General features: G+C 39.8%; 1 protein-coding gene across 1 annotated transcript; it reads right to left on the bottom strand.

Moving 5' to 3' along the window:
- Window positions 1–1065: 1065 nt before the first annotated feature.
- hirip3 (HIRA interacting protein 3) lies at window positions 1066–17272 on the bottom strand. Its single transcript, XM_034190439.1, has 10 exons — window positions 17178–17272; window positions 15868–15988; window positions 15121–15256; window positions 13354–13701; window positions 8560–8723; window positions 8397–8463; window positions 6335–6501; window positions 6050–6197; window positions 4521–4619; window positions 1066–1556 (listed from the first exon to the last, which is right to left on the bottom strand). The coding sequence occupies exons 1-10, from the start codon at window positions 17249–17251 to the stop codon at window positions 1369–1371; spliced, it is 1512 nt and encodes a 503-aa protein (XP_034046330.1). The 5' UTR covers window positions 17252–17272; the 3' UTR covers window positions 1066–1368.
- Between the last annotated feature and the right edge of the window lie 571 nt (window positions 17273–17843).

Genomic DNA, 17843 nt, shown 5'->3' with positions numbered 1-17843 from the left:
GTAATTAATGTAAATACAGTCCAAGACATATTCAGTGGTAGCTTTACCATCAGAGAGCCTCGCCAAAAACTACCACAAAAGACTCCAAGCTGTCGATGTTAAAGGGGCAATACACAGTATTAAGAACAGGGGGATGTAAACTTTGGATCAGGGTCATTTGGGTAGTTCTCTTGCATTTTGATTTAAAAAGAGGAAACAGTTGTTTGACAATAAATGGCGTCACCCAACCACTAACCATGAGTGAAAAAAGTTTGTGTTTTCATTCATATTCTCTTAATGGACAAAAAAGCAAAAATTCTGCCAGGGTATGTAAACGTTTGAGCACAACAGTATATCTTTATCAAACATTTCCCCAATCACTTTCATATTTCAAGTGAGGTGCAGAATGGCACTCAATATCGCCTGACAAAGTTTGATCCGGATTGTGGACATTTGAATTTAATACTGAAAAGCCCATTTGGTGTACATTTTGCATTATATCTCAATCAAAAGTGCCTCAATCACTGTCATTTTTCTGTTATGGATTTACCTACACCACCAAAATTGGATGGAGGTTGCAATTTTATGGCTGTTTGTCTAGCTTTCAGTTATCAGTCAGAAACCAAGTGCCAAAAAGCAATGACAAATTGTGCATAGCACACACAACCAATGTTCTGCAAAAATTACTGTATAAAGAATTCCGAAACCGAATAGCTGTGGGAGAGGGGTTTACCTAACACCACCACAAAAAACAAACAAACAAAAAAACTTAGATTCAAGTGCATGAACTAAATACATGCTACTGACAATTGATCACATATAATTTAACTTATGAAAAGCCACTTGTAACAGGACTTTGAAGGTTGTTTTTTTTCCCAAACTACAAATTTGTGGAATTGGAAAATAATGTTGGTGGAGGCTTGCGCACTATGAGCATGGTGCTCTAGTTAAAACTTTCATGTTGTCATTGTGGGGTGTTGTGGGTAGAATTTTGATGGAAAAAAAAAAGAAAAAAAGAATTTACTCCATTTTGGAATAAGGCTATAACATAAAATATGGACATAGTGAAGTGCTCTGAATACTTTCCAGATGCACTGTATCCTTTATTATAAACAATACTGGGACATAATGTTTTAACATCTTTTACAACAGATTTGGAAGAAAATGTTCAATATTCATCATTAAAATAAGAGATCAACTGTACATCTGTGCATTGTTTGCAAAAAAGATTCAGAATACAGTCCTCAGTATCAAAAGTAATTTACAAAACCCAAAATTCACGTGAAATACAACTTTAATGTAAAATACAGATTTGAAAGCGAAAACTCTGAATGTATAAAATGAATGCTTGCCTCCAAAAAGCCTCAACGCTGTCAGGATAAATGTCTGTCAGTTACTGTCTGCATCATCACTGATGATCCCCTGCAGGTTCGACCAGTCTGTTGCTTTTTTGTGCCGCCTGGCTGTGTGGTCCTGATCGCTATCAGAGCTGGAGTTCAAACTGCGGTGATAAGTCGAGGGCTGCGGTGACCTACGGTGTTCCTCCAAAGCTGAGGCTCCTCTTCGTCTAGGCCGACCTGAAAAAACAGTCCATCATGTATCATTTATAAAACATTTTCATATCTGCGTGCGCACACACACACACACACACACACACACACACACACACACACACACACACACACACACACACACACAAAGTAATGACTATCAGTATGTATGAAAGGAGTGCATTTGCTGGTTTGGACAATGTGCATTTAGTGGTTAATTGGTGGGTTTGAAACGAAAGGATCCACGATTCAAACCCCTGCCAGATTGGAATATTAAAAAAGCGCCTTTGCGCAAGTTCTTTAAGCCCCCAGTTGTTCCTGGTGTGCAACTGAGAGCCTTGCATGGCAACACCCCAACACTAGCGTGTATGTGAATGGGTGAATGTGAGGCATCATTGCAAAGCACTTTGAGCTTCTGATTCAGATGGAAAGTGCAATATAAATGCAGCCCATTTACAATATATCTTTAGGACATATACAACTATATAAAAAAAAAGTATATTCTCTATATTAAGCCCCTTTTGTGTGTTTGCAACAAAGGTGGCACTTGGCGCTGTTTGTAAGCTGCCACCTCACTCAACAGAAAAACTGCAGCACATGCTTCTTAGGGGACCCGCTGGGGCAGCTGACTGCACAAAAAGCCATATTATAACTGATATCTGTAATGAAATACTCACAAAAGGAGCCATTTGGCCATGCTAACATTAGCATCTCGCTATGTGATGCTGGCGATTTCTAAAAGATGACTATGTCAAACACACAAACAATTAAGTCCATCATGAAGCGCTGCATTAAGGCGCTACCTTGGTCATGTTGCTAGCCAGTCTGAAAATAAAGTTAACACTTATAAATTAATAAATATAAGACTACTTTGTGTTTATGGCAGATCACAAACAGCTTTCAAGGTAGATTCCACCACCTACTGTATCAGGGTGTGGAATAGTGCCATTAATTATTTTAAGCAAATACAATACAGAACATGAAACATCAGAATAATCAAAATGTACAATAAAGATGTAACAGCACGTTTGATGGTTTGATCACAATCATATAGACTGAACAAGAGCACCCTGAGTGCTACAGTTTATTTATGGCCTAAAACCACTGCACTGATTAGCTGAGACCAACGGTGTGCTTATGTTTTTAAACAAAACATGCTTACAACTTGGTAATTACTCTTCATGTAAGTGAAGATGATTGTATATATATACATACATACATACACACACACACACACAAAACCCCAATTCCAATGAAGTTGAGACGTTGTGTGAAATGTAAAAAACAAAATACGATTTGCAAATGCTCTTCAACCTATATCCTGTTGAATACACCATATAGACAAGATATTTAATGTTCAAACTGAGACTTTTTTGTTTTTGTGCAATATTTGCTCATTTTGAAATGGATGCCTGCAACACATTTCAAAGAAACTGGGAAGGGGCAACAAAAGACTGGGAAAGTTGATGAATGCTCAAAGACCACCTAATTGGAACATTTCACAAATGAACAGGTTAATTGGAAACAGGCGAGTGTCATGATTGGGTATAAAAGAAGCATCCTCAAAAGGCTCAGCTGTTCACAAGCAAAGACGGGGCGAGGATCACCACTTTGTGAACAACTGCATGCAAAAATAATCCAACAGTTTAACAATGTTTCTCAACGTTCAATTACAAGGAATTTATGGATTCCATCATCTACAGTCCATAATCTAATCAGAAGATTCAGAGAATTTGGAGAACTTTCTACACGTAAGCGGCAAGGCTGAAAACCAACACTGAATGCCCGTGACCTATGATCCCTCAGGCAGCACCACATTAAAAACCGACATCATTAAGTAAAGGATCTTATTGCGTGGGCTCAGGAACACTTCAGAAAACCATTGGCAGTTAACACAGTTTGTCGCTACATCGACAAGTGCAAGTTAAAACTACCATGCAAAGTAAAAGTCATACATCAACAACATCCAGAAACGCCGCCGCCTTCTCTGGGCCCGAGCTCATTTGAAATGGACAGACACAAAGTGGAAAAGTGTGCTGTGGTCTGATGAGTCCACGTTTCAAATTGTTTTTGGAAATCATGGCCGTAGTGTCCTCTGGACAAGAGAGGAAAAACACCATCCAGATTGTTACCAACACAAAGTTCAAAAGCCAGCATCTGTGATGGTATGGGGTGTGTTAGTGCCCATGGCATGGGCAACTTACACATCTGTGATGGCACCATCAATGCTGAAATGTACATCCAGGTTTTGGAGCAACACATGCTTCCATCCAAGCAACGTCTTTTTTGCAGGGATGTCCCTGCTAATTTCAGCAAGACAATGCCAAGCCACATTCTGCACATGTTACAACAGCATGGCTTTGTAGTAAAAGAAAGTGGGTACTAGACTGGCCTGCCTGCAGTCCAGACCTGTCGCCCAATGAAAATGTGTGGCACATTATGACGTGCAAAATACGAAAACGGAGACCCCGGACTGTTGAACAACTGAAGTCGTACATCAAGCAAGAATGGGAAAGAATTCCACCTACAAAGCTTCAACAATTAGTGTCCTCAGTTCCCAAACGCTTATTGAGTGTTGTTAGAAGGAAAGGTGATGTAACACAGTGGTAAACATACCACTGTCCCAGCTTTTTTTTTAAACATGTTGCAGGCATCCATTTCAAAATGAGCAAATATTTGCACAAAAACAATAAAGTTTATCAGTTTGAACATTCAATATCTTGTCTTTGTGGTGTATTCAAATGAATATATGTTGAGGATTTGCAAATCACTGTATTCTGTTTTTAATTTACATTTTACACAACGTCCTAACTTCATTGGAATTGGGGTTGTGAATGTGTGTGTGTATATATATATATATATACACACACACACACACACACACACACACACACACACACACACACACACACACACACACACACACAGAGAGTGAGTTTATATATTGTATAAAATAATCTCAACATTGGTTCTGTGACAGATCAAAATAACCTTGTGTGGTAATGATGTTGCTGACATCAAGCTCAGCGAGCTCCTGTGCCCTCTCTCTCTTTAAACGGACTTTTTTGCATTTCTCAACAGATGGCCGACCTGCATGCAGAGAAAATTTATTTTAAATTCAACATTTGATTCCTTGATCTGGGTCAACAGTGAAGAGCAGCTACTTTAATGGGAAATCAAACTTCAATTACAACCAATCTAAATAGTTACTTACATAGATATATGGTATTCTGCTTCAACGGAAAAAGACAGAAATACAATTTTCAATGCAATTCTAAATTAACTAATGTTTATTTTCATATGTGGAACAAGTGGTTGCTCCCCCGTTACACTGTCTACTGGTTGTTAGAGCAGGCTAACAAGTTGAACACCCCTAATTTTTGTGAAATAGAGAGTCATACATGTTGCTCATCAGAAGAGAAGACAAGGGAGCATGTATCCCAGTTAAAGAATGAAAACATTGACTGCCGATGGCATAATGCAATACACAACCTCACCACTAGATGGCACCAATGTAGCTTTAATGATGTGTTCCATCTATCAATCCATTTTCTATTTCCACTTATTCCAATTAAGTGTAACGGGGGCGGAGCCCATCCTAGCAGTCAGTCATAGGGTATGAAGCAGGGTTCACCCTGGACAGCATGCCAGTCTGTCGCAGAGCTGCATATAGACAAACAAACACTTTCACATCTGCATGCACGCCTACGGACAATTAAAGTTTCCAATTCACCTAACCTGCACGTCTTTTGTTGTGGGAGGAAGCTGAAGCACCTGTAGGGAACCCACGTAAACATGGAGAACATGCAAACTCCACACAGAAAGGCCACGGGTGGGAATCAATCCCGTGGCCAATCTGTTATTCAACTTAATTCTATTATGAGGCTGGCTAATTTGTTTTATTCTCTTATATTTTATTCCTATGATTGTTCTGTATTTTTATGTTAATTTTCTTTTAAATGTACATTTAAAAGAAAATTAATATTTACATGTACAAACTTTGTACATGTTTGAAAGCATCTCATAAATAAATTTGATTTGATAGCTGATTGATTGGACTGGATATCTTTCTGGTGCACTCCAACTCAAACTGGATGACCAATGACACTAATTGGTCAATTTTCATGTTACGGTCAAAACTACACCAATGACAAGTGATGACGGTAAATCAAATCACTTTGCACTCTATTTTACTCTCAGCTTTCGTGCTGTGTAAACAGAAAAATGAGTTGGTCTGGGCACAAATTGACAGACTGTACCCAAAAAATCATCAAGTGAGGGCGTTCACCCTAAAGTGTGATGTCATCAGCTTGATTTACACTGAACATCCCATTTATATGACTACTGAAAGGTCTTAAGGACTATACAGGAAGTCCACTTGTGTTTGACTAAACTTCTTATTCAAATAATTTTCTCTAGGTTCCTCATAGTATATCTTATTTTTATGCTGTTCCTTTTTCGGGCCCTTGTCTGACGGATAACTGTGAAATGTACAAAGCAAATGTTTGATTCTTAGTAACCTGTAACACCAAGATCTTCAAGTTCCTTCTTCAGAACCGCCACCATGGAGCGAACTGAACGACAGCCATCGAAAAGTTTCTTGTAATTGTGCCTCACGCCACAGAGGGAAATGTAGCGTTTGAGCCTCACAATAGCTTTGTTGTCATCCTGAAAAATCAGAGGTGTAAAGCAACGAAGCAAACTGTAGCGTAAAATGATTATGTTCAATTTGTTATCGCCTCTTTGGTAGCGTACAGCTTTCATTTGTCTAACACTATGAATTAAAATATGACAAGCAGGCGCACCTTTTGACTTTTACGAGTCTTTCCGCTCTCTTTCTCAGTGGTTTTCTTCTTTTTGGTAACGATTTTCTTCACTGGCTCACTTTCCTGCTCATCTTCCACAGAAACTGATTCTGATGAGTCAGAGTCCTGAGCAGGCTCATCATTTTTCTTTTCCACTGAGATCTTTGCTTCATGACATAAAAGACAAAAAAAAAAAAAAAAAAAATCCAGTTAGATTAAAAACAAAAAACCGTAGTATTTTTTAATTTGTGACATTACACAATTATTCTATTGTGACCTGACCGGGTGTTGGGCAGGGTTGTGCAAAGGAAGGGGTTACTGATCTTTACTGTGGGGATGATGCTGTGATCTTTGCTGAATCAACCAATACCACGATTGCAGCACTTGAGAAGATGAGTGAGGAATTGGAGCATCTTGGTTTAAGACTGCTCTGGATCAAGACCAAGATGCAGTCTTTCAATGACTTATTGGACTATCCATCAGAAGTGTATCTGTATGTAGTCAAAGTGTTAAACTTGTAGAGACATTCACTTATCTCTACATCGATGCTCACATCTCTGGGTCCTTGACCTTTGATATCAAGAGACGCCTATGAAGAGCCTTTGGTGAATATTTTTGCAGAATGACAGTCCAGATTTATAATTTTATGTTAGATCTTTGTGATCAAATCAAATCTAAAAACAAAAATTGCTTGGAAGGAGGAGCCGAGATTGCAATTCAGTGAGGGTTGGTGGGAGAAAGTTGTGAATGAGATACACACTATTATTTATTCATTTCAAGGTAATATACAGGGTCCGCTACTAATCAAGAGTATCCCAGATTTTTCCACAGACAGAAGACAAATGTGACAGATGCTCTACCAGTCAGTGTAATTTGAGCCATGTTTTTTTCTTGTTCAAAATGAAAACTTCACACATTTTAGTCTAGGTACTTCATCTGGTCTATTGGGCATTCCTTTACATCTTTATCCATTGATAGCAATTGTTGGCGCTCCAAATGAGACCATGCATTTAAACTTTGTGGAGTTGGAGATTATCCACTGTACCTTATTACTAGCCAGATGTCGCTTGCTTTTACTATGGAAGTCTTCTCACCCACCAGCTATTTCACTCTGGCTTAGAGACATTGTATTCTTTCTCAAGATGGAGTAAATTAAATATACATAGAGAGGATCCACACGTTTTTTTTTTCCACATATGGGAAACTGTTTTGACCTACCTGGCCACCTTACAAACCTTGCCAGAAAGAGTAATTTGGGTATTTATCCTCAGATTGACTGACCTCTATGAGACAGTGATATGTATATGCACACTCAATGTCATGAAACAGGATGGGTGGGTTCTTCTTCCCCCCCCCCCCCCCATCATCTTTTTATTATTTGTGTAAAAAAAAAATTATTATTCTCCACCTTTCTACTCAGTGTTTGTATTAATTTGTTTTTACTATGTATACAGTTGAGTATAGTGTTGAGAAATGGGGATGGACTGCTTGAAGAGTTGATGGTGGTTTACAAGCTGTTTGGAAAACTAGTGTGTTGATGACATGTAGATGTGTACAAGAGATATTTATTGAATTGAGACTTAATACTTTGTGGGAATTGGAATTGGACAATGACTTGCCATTTGTGTTATTGATGTCTGGTGATAGCTCTTTGCCCTTTGGATGTTTTTTGAACCATCACATTGTTGTAACCACTGGACTCTATATGTATACTGTTGCTTAGCTACAATATTTTTGTCATTGTATGTTTGTCATTATGTTATTTTTAACATGGCCAAAGCTGATGGTCATCAAAAAATGCCTGAAGGAATTTTCCTTAACACAGCTGCCAATGTGCTTTCTTGGGGAGTAGGTAACGTAAGACCTTACAGTTGTCAAATGCCTTTGGTGACTTATGTTGTGATTTGGCAGTATACAAATAAATTGAAATGAAATGGTTGCTTCGTGTGGTGGATGCAGTGACACATGGGACTGGCACACATCCCCAGTCCTGACCAGGCATGTTCAGTTCCAAAATAAATGTACACACTTCGATCTAACAGTATGAAGCACATACACTCACCAGCTCCACCGTCATCCGATTCACTGCCATCATGTTCACTACTTCCATCTGACTCGTTATCTGCATCCTAAAACCATTATATTGTGGCAGTTCATTATCAGACAACAATCATGTTTTGTAACATCTTTCATACCCTGAGTTGTAACATCACTAGCTGGCTGACCTTTTCACTTTTACTATTCTTTTCACTCTCATCTTTCTTGCTGGTCATCTTCTTTTTGTTCATTTTCTCCCTTTTCTCACTTTCCCGCTCGTCTTCCAAAGAGTCAGATGACGATGAGTCAGAGTCCTGAGCAAGCTCATCATTTTTCTCTTCTGGGATTTTTCCTTCAGCACATAAAAGAGAAAAATTATTTATAAAACAAGCAATGTATATGCTAGTGCACATACACAGACACTGCATGGGGTTTCAAATGCTTGAGACAATAATTGGCATCAACTCCAACCACACATGATCTCCATTCTTTTAATTCTGGTTTTACTTTCCTGGTCTGTTGGACATTTTGGCTCACATTTGCCCATGTGATAGAATTCATGTTTCTCCCCAAAGCTACTACCTTAACTCGCTATCTGATGCTGATGTAAAAGGAGGAGTTCACAGACAAGCACATGGAGTGTCAGAAAGAGGCACACAAAAGCATATAAATAACAAAGATGCTCATAATCCATAATCCAATTTCTCATAATCCAGCCATCATACACTGATTACCCAGTAGGTGGCAGAAACATCTACGATATGTTACAAACAAAACAAAGCTGCTTTTTGGAATGATCTGGTGCATCACAAAGTTCACCAACTATTTACTTCATCTTTGTTGTTTTGTGTTTTTTTATTTCGTGGGTTACAAGATGATAGCAGGCATTATCCTGTGCACTGGCAAAGCAGTGGTAGCAGGGTATTTCACTATGTGTGTGTGTGAGTGAGTGTGAGAATGTATATATTGCATAAAATAATCTCAACATTGGTTCTGTGACAGATCAAATAAACAGTAACCTGAGAGAGACTGTAGACGAGATAATTCAAAAACGGCTGGACAGATTTCCTTCAAAATTGGTGGGGATATTACTTGGATAAATATTTACAGGTGATTACATTTTGAAGGAATTCACTGAAAAGGTAAAAGAAAAACTTGGTAGGAATTTTACTTTGATAGATGAAGTAGTTTGGTCAAAGGTCAAGGAAAAGCCCCCCCTCCCAAAAAAACATTTCTTTTTGTATATTTCAATAACCAAGCAGCCTAGATGGATGGCGTTAAGTATATACTGATCTGCAAAATATGTGATTGATTGGTATGAAAGACTTCATAAAGAAGTCACACAGAAAAATAACATTACAGACATATGTATATATACATTGTGGTGTATAGACTGCACTCGGTATGTATCAGCCCTCTGATGCTTTCAGACAATTCCACCATGATAGATGTTACATTTGTAAGAAGTCTGTGCCAGTTCAACCAGTCTCACACTATAAGATTAAGCCATGAGTCCCTAATCCGTGTGGGCATAGTTAAAGTCTTGAGGTATTTAGACAGGGAAGAAAAGATATCCAGTGATGCTTCTGTTTTGTTTTTTAAAGAAAACAAAAATGAGTGTGATGGACATTACAAGAAAAAGACATGAAAATTTCCTCAAACTTTATTTCAAAATTCTCTTAAAGCCAAGAAAGATTAATGATTGTGAACTCCAGGTATATCAGGTATGGGGGGGGGGGGCTCACTAATATACCGACTGCAGTAGAGACCAAATTGTGAGGCACGTGGCAGCACTTGATTCATGGTTGTGAAAAATTCTTTGTGACGTATGTTACAGCTGATTCATTAACACGACCAGCAGATAAAGAGACTTTTTTTTCCTGAAATATTTTACTGATTTGCTTAAAGCCCCTTTCACACTGGGCTTACATACAGTTACGTTGTGATGCGTATGGGGTATGCTGGAAAATTGTGCAGATTTGACATAGTCCCTGTGTAGGCTGGTGTATGACGGCATATGGTTGCGTTCCTAGTCTTGCTTACAGTTGTGTATGGTTGCTTACTGTCACGTATGTAGCCCTCTTCGCTCCCCTCACAGTCCACTCCTGCCTACTTTTTGGGGGGTTTTTGGTGGAAATGTGCTCCGTTCTCAAAATGATACATGAAAAGCAAATGGCACCGACATTTCCATATGTACAGGGACACACTGCTGCCCCGTCAGGGCTCTTAACATCAGATCGCAAAGTTCAGTCCATTGTGTTTAAAGTAGTTATTAGTTTATAAAATTGTTCATGGATTTGCACCTCCCTATCTGGCTGTCCTGGTAAGCCCCTATGTACCAGCTCGGGCCCTGCATTCTCAGGGTGCAGGACTTCTATGTGTTCCCAGGGTGAATAAAAAGTCTGCCGGTCACAGAGCTTTCTCCTACCGTGCCCCAGCTCTGTGGAACAATCTCACGGCACACATTCGGCAGTTGGATACTGTGGAGACTTTTAAGTCACGTTTAAAGACTCATTTGTTTTCCCGTTTTAGCATTAGTGTTATGTGTTTTTACTCTTGTATTCTTTTATGGTCATCTTTTTATTGTGTTTTAAATTTTTTATTCAGTTTTTTTTTTTTTTATGTTGTGTGAAGCGCCTTGAGACGATTTCATCGTGAATTGGCACTATATAAATTAATAAATTTGAATTGTGTCCACCCCAAAAAAAGTAGAAAATATGCCACTTAAACTCACAAGCATACTTAAACACCCATTTCTTTTATCAGCATTCTAAAGAGAGCGAGACAGATTAAAGGTGCCCTGACACGAGCACGACTTTGACTCACATACTTGCACACCCGTCGTCATGACGATAGCGCCCTTTGTGTTCCCAGCTGGACACCAGGTTTTATTCCACCACCTGCCACGTGCTCTGTGCTGGACACTGCGCATTATAAAATAATTATTTCATGGTGGATTAATCATTTTTTCTGTAAATTAGTTGTTGAAAATGGGTCTAATCGCTTCCTGAATCAATGAATAAAAGGTAATTATTTGTCTATAGTAGAGAAGCTTGAATCTTCGACTGGACTGGGTTGCTTGATGCGAGGACGTTTCGCTTCAAATCGCAGAAGCTTCCTCAGCTAAAATTCTTGCTCTGGTGGTCTGACTTCTGTCTTGACTCTTGTAGAGAAGAATAATCAAGAAGCCACAAAAGCTGGAGTTTTAAACCTAACCAGACCCCTCCTACCGAGAGGCAGACTGCTATAGGCTGGTGACTAGCGTAGTTATTTGTCATGTTTACATTGTAATGGCTTGGTAAAACAGTTCTGTCTTCTTTCCTTCTTGTGTGCAGCTGTTACAGTATGTTTATGATAGATTTAACATCTTGTTATAATCCTTCAGACGAGCTACGCTCTGATGTGATCTGCTGATGTCACCACTTGCTGTTTACTTCTTCTTTACTCCATTTGACAAGCTGCACGTCCTGTTGGCACCATGTAGCACGACATTTATGCGTGAATTTTTTTTTAACATTTCAAAATTCTCTGTGCGCAATAGCACGCACCGGCGCCCCCTCACGTCCTGTCTGCACCTGTTAAAGACGAGTTTACTCTCCTGCACAATACAGGTCATGCTAGTGCGTGAGTCAATGGCATGCTCGTGTCAGTGGGCCTCAAGACACACTCGCGCACCAGTGTAATCACCTGTTGTAAGCACGCACAGGTGCTGTGCGGATCATTTCACCACACGCTCGCACGCCAGTTAGAATACTGGTTCTGAGCATGCACACGTCTGCCAGTTCGATCACCTGTTGTAAGCACACACAGGCGCTGCAGGCTGCGTTGATCATCCAGTCACATGCATGTGCTACACATGCTCTTCTCTTGCTGATTCACTCTGGATGCATGCACTCAGTTTTTGGATGAGTAGAGTTGAGCAGTGTTGTGTTGACTTGCATGCAGTAGCGCAGTGTTGCACAGACTTGCTTAAAAACTGTACTTTCTGTGTCCAGTGTTCTACACACAAAAAAATTAAACGTTTAATTTTTTGCATCCATCTTGCGTACCCCTTTGCGTCCATCAGCATACTGCCGTGTAAGGCAGCATAAACTCAGCGTACAGCTGCTTAAGACTGGTGTAGAGCTGCGTAGTCTGTACGCCGCATTACGCAACTCTACATTGGCCCGGTGTGAAGAGGCTTTAGGAAAAGATGAAATAATCAAATTATTGATGATTTTACATGAAGTTACACCCTTTCAAGTATTTCTGGATTTAAAAGGTTTTAGGAAACCTGAAAAAAAAAAAAAACTGTTTCCTCTCCCCCTACATGCCCAATCATGTAACAATAACATATGTCAAACCCGCCCCCCCTCCCCCCCAAAAAATCTGGCCTAAACTGACAACCAACCAATTTAACTAATCATCTGAGAGTCAAAAATGCAGCAGATCAATTCTGTGTCAGCCTGATCCCATCAGATCTCAGAAGCTAAGCAGTGCAGGACCTGGTTGGTACTTGGATGGGAGACCTCTTTAGAACACCGGCGGCTCTGAGTGTTTCTCCAGGTAAAACTGGATTTGCATCAGGAAGGGCATCCAGCGTAAAACTTGTGCCAACTACAAATGCGGATCTGGCTGTATCCGCTGTGGCGACCACAAAACGGGAGCAGCTGAATGGACAACAACATTTGAGAGTCAAAAATCATTTGTGAAAGGGATATTTCCTAATGAACTCAATTTGTATTGTAAAGTTGAGGCTTTTATAGGTAAGTTGCACCCCTTTTCAGAATCTACAACTGAAATTTTTCTTTTCATGGAATTGCCCTTTTTGAGAGTTATTGTCTACACAAACTGGCCGGGATGGAAAAACTCTCACAAGTGAGAGGTAACTCATCTACAATTTTGCTTGGAAAGAAAAAAAAAAAAAAAGAGTTAACACTCACTTTCATTTGCAAAATAAGTGAAGACACTTGAATCTCACTGAATAAAATATGCAAACTCACCTGTTTCCTCATCTGAACTGCTCTCAGTGTTTGCTTCATTTTCTTCATCTCCCGGTGAGGCATTTTCTTTAACTCTGGTGCTGCTTTTCTTCTTCCCACTCTTTGCACTTTTACTTCCATTTTCTCCCATCTCTTTTGGACCGTCATCACAAGTACTCTCATTCACTTTTTTCTGATGTTTATCTGTCATATTCATTTCATCTGTGGACTCCTCACTGCTTTTGTCATCTTCAATGATTTGGTTTGCCGTCTTCTTGTGTTGCTGTCCAGTTCCAGATGGGTTTTTTATTTGTTGATCCTCATCACTCTCCTCCCTTTCACTTTTGCAATCTTCACTGGCCTCTGAGTCTGTCACACATCAGACAAAACATCTCATATAGTGGAGCAGCTCATTCAGTTGATTGAACATGATTTGGAAAGACACACACCTGTCTGCATATAAGGTCCCACAGTTGACAGTGCATGTCAGTGCACAAACCAAGCATGAATTCAAAGGAATTGTCTGTAGACCTCCGAGACAGGATTGTCTTGAGGCCCAAATCTGAGGAAGGGTACAGAAACATTCCTGCTGCTTTGAAGGTCCCTGCGAGAACAGTGGCCTCCATCATCTGTAAAATGGAGAGGTTCAAATCCACCAGAACTCTTCCTAGAGCTGGCTGCCTGTCGAATCTGAATGACTGGGGTAGAAGGGCGTTCATGAGGAAGGTGACCAAGAACCCAATGATCACTCTGTCAGAGCTCCAGCATTCCTCTGTGGAAAGAGAAGCTTCCAGAAGGACAACCATCTCAGCAGCAAACCACCAATCAGGCCTGTATGGTAGAGTGGTCAGATGGAACCCACTACTTAGTAAAAGGCACATGGCAGCGAGCCTGGAGTTTGCCAAAAGGCACCTGAAGGCCTTTCAGACCATGAGAAACAAAATTCTCTGGTCTGATGAGACAAAGATTGAAGTCTTTGGTGTGAATGCCAGGCGTCATGTTTGGAGGAAACCAGGCACCATCTCTACAGTGAAGCATGGTGGTGGCAGCATCATGCTGTGGGGATGTTTTTCAGCTGCAGGAACTGGGAGACTAGTCAGGATTGAGGGAAAGATTAATGCAGCAATGTACAGAGACATCCTGGATAAAAAACCTGCTCCAGAGTGCTCTTGACCTCAGACTGGGAAAATGAGTCATTTTTCAGCAGGACAATGACCCTAAGCACACAACCAAGATATCAAAGGAGTGGCTTCAGGACAACTCTGTGAATGTGCTTGAGTGGCCCGGCCAGACCCCAGACCTGAATCCCGTTGAACATCTCTGGAGAGATCTGAAAATGGCTGTGCACCGATGCTCCCCATCCGACCTGATGGAGGTTGAGAGGTGCTGCAAAGAGAAATGGACACAACTGCCCAAAGATAGGTGCACCAAGCTTGTGGGATCATTTTCATGAAGACTTGAGGCTGTAATTGCTGCCAAAGGTGCATCATCAAAGTATTGAACAAAGGGTGTGAATACTGATTTACATGTGATTTCTTAGTTTTTTATTTTTTTAATTTAAAAAGGGACTCTAATATACATATTTCTTTACTGAATAAATTCCTCTGTAGCAGTCAGCTTTATGTCAGGGTCTCAGGGGATCACAAATAATAAGCTGTGCTATTAAACAACGCAATTGGCAGCAAAACAAAATTCCGTCTGGGGTGCTTGAGGACATTTTCACATCAGGAAATTTTCAAGCAGTGTGTCATTGTTTGAAGCTATGTTTAGTGAAAATATAAAACCAACCTGATGAGTTTGACTGCTGTCGAGATCTCTTTGCGCTGGGCCCAGTTTTACAAACATTACCATTTTCCTTTTCTCGCGCCCTCTTCTTTTGGGGCTCAGTCTCTGTCTCCAGGTCTTTTCCACTGCTGTCACTCACCTGCCAGGAAAAAAGCAACAACAAAGACTTCCAGGCCTGAACCATTAATCACTTTTAAGTAAAATCCAAATTCAATAATGCCTGTGTTTCATTTCAGCCAAGTGCTGTAACATGTGAAGGTATTTTCAGACCTGGTTATCCATGTGTGAAAACAAATACAACTCTGAGTTTTGATTTGGACCAAACTTGCTGGAATGATTCAGGGTCAGCCAAGGATAAGTGATATAGCTTTGAGGAAAGTTAGCTAAAAGTCAAGGTCACACATTTCGAATGACTATTTCTTCTGAACTAGTGACAGATACACCAACAGTATGGTTACTATTAAACACAAAGATGAAGTGTTTATTCTACTGGTCACTACCTGTGAATGTTCGTGACCTTGAAAGGTCAAACTATTTACCTCAAATAGTTTGGAGTGAATATGGATTAAACATGGTGGAAGCATTGTCTGATAGTCAAGGATAAAGTGGTTCCATAGACTGCAATTCAACTATTTGGTCATATCATTCAAAGAAAAATACAGCACCATTATATACCATCATGAGAAAAAGCATAAAGCTTTAAAAATAAATAAATGAATAAGTAATGTAAGGGAGAAAAAAATAAGATACCTGCATTTTTAGCAGTTCCTCTTCAACCACCTGTTTCAAGAATTTCTTTGCATCTGCACTTAATGATTCACGTCCCACCAACGCCAAATATTGCTTCTTTAAAATGCCTATCGTCAGTGAACTGGAATAAAACATGAACAATATTACATCAGAATCTTCAATGCAGATTGCATAACCACTCCATAACTAACTACACACAAATGGCAAATTCATTTATTCATTGTCTGATGGTTATCTGGGCAGTAGCTCAGCCTCACTTTAGAATCCTCAGCCAGGCCCTCCTGGGGGATCCAGAGGCATTTCCAGTTTCCAGATGTGCGACCTAGTCAATAGGTCGGAAACATCACCGGAGCTGTTGTTTTATAGATTCCCAGCAGATGACAAACAGAAGTGGCTACAACTGATCAGGTAGGTCCCCTACCCTGGCCCTTTTGTTTTGATTGCTGATGCTGTAGCAGCTGTACCAACCATTTATAAAATGAATCTCATCAATTTACGTAACCATAAGTGTTTTATTTGGACCCGGAAACAGATTTATCCTGTGATGCGTTATGTAACAGTCCCATTGTCAATCATGTCCAATCCACTGAATTTACCCCAGGTGGGCTCCAATTAAGCTGTAGAAACATCTCAAGGATGACCAGTGGAAACAGGATGCACCTGAGCTCAATTCTGAAGTACAGGGCAAAGGTTGTGTGTATTTATAATCCGGTATATCATTTTGTTTAATAGCATTGACTGGAGCGAGATATGCACTTAAACATAAAATAATTTCTAAAACTGATTGTTATCTGAGACAACAGGTGTAAAGTACACAGCACACTTCCAGAAATGGTGTCCGATTGTCCCGCATTAAAAAAAGAAAGTGTGGAATATAACACTCATTACATAACAGAATTGTTAATATTATTTTTGAGTTTATTGTATTTTTTTTTATCAAACTGCGTAGAAAGTAAGAAAATTAAAGTTGCAATGTATCTTGCTAGCTTTGCACACGAACTATAGTGTGACTTTCACATTGCAGATTAAACCTGCCTTAATTAGTCATAATTTACACTTTAATCATCATCATCAAACTTTATTTCAGACACAAGGTCCATAGTAACACAAAAGAACATACATTAAAAACATTTTAATGAGTAAAATGTATTATTTTTCATCTTTTCTCGTCAAAAGCGCATTTTTTTTCTGTAAGGTGACTGATTAAAACTAAAAACTGTCAGCAATCACTTCTAACACCTGCTCTTTAGACAGCTTCAGATGCTTCTTTTATCGTCTACAAACGGCTCATCAATTATTTAAAAATTTACCTCAAATCCGGATCATCTCGAAGTTGTTCCCGCACAAACGTGCGGATCTTTGCAGCCTCTTTCCCCGACACCATTTTTTTTTCGCCGTTTTATTCGTGTTTGATTTTCGGCGGTTGACACTTAACTATTGCTGCGTTACCGCCTCCTAATGGGCTGGCGGTATGGACACAGGCCAAATCTGGTACCTTGTTTTGCTTTATCAACTACACGGCAGAACGGTTCCAGGTTCTGATGCACACCCAGACAGGCAGACAACCTGTCCACGTCCACCTCCCCAAATTAGCTATTTATCTGCTGTTGCTATGTTAAAAGTGGATGTCCCTTTGTCCACAGTTATTCTGGTTGCATCCAGAGAGACCTAGTATCAAAGACAAAGTCATCACCCTGGGACAATGGGAAGAGGCCAAGTCTCAACCACACAGTGAGACAGAATTGTATCTTCGTTTTCTTGCAACAATGTCAGCATCGCCATACACCTGTCTCTTTAGTGGGGCAGATGTGTGTGTAGAATATCAGCATGATTGTGAGCATTTTGGTAAAAGCACCAGATTTTGTGCAGACATTGTTTTATATAAATGAGGACAACAAATACAAAAATCCTACATGGCTGCCATGCTCCGGAATCTCAGAAAGTGATATAAAAGATCTGTGCAATGAATGAAATAG

This window comes from Thalassophryne amazonica, chromosome 16 (genome assembly GCF_902500255.1).
Source record: "Thalassophryne amazonica chromosome 16, fThaAma1.1, whole genome shotgun sequence".
Taxonomy (NCBI): Eukaryota; Metazoa; Chordata; class Actinopteri; order Batrachoidiformes; family Batrachoididae; genus Thalassophryne; species Thalassophryne amazonica.
Note: the sequence above shows the minus strand (reverse complement) of the source record. Positions and strands in the feature narration are given on the sequence as shown.

What these genes read in the sequence shown, in the direction of transcription:
- hirip3 (XM_034190439.1), bottom strand. Translation starts at nt 17,251, where the DNA reads ATGGTGTCGGGGAAAGAGGCTGCAAAGATCCGCACGTTTGTGCGGGAA. An exon ending in CAGTTCAGATGAGGAAACAG is followed by an intron (nt 8,724 to 13,353) that starts GTGAGTTTGCAT and finishes TATGTGCTGAAG; the next exon opens with GAAAAATCCCAGAAGAGAAA. An exon ending in AGACTCGTAAAAGTCAAAAG is followed by an intron (nt 6,198 to 6,334) that starts GTGCGCCTGCTT and finishes CTGATTTTTCAG; the next exon opens with GATGACAACAAAGCTATTGT.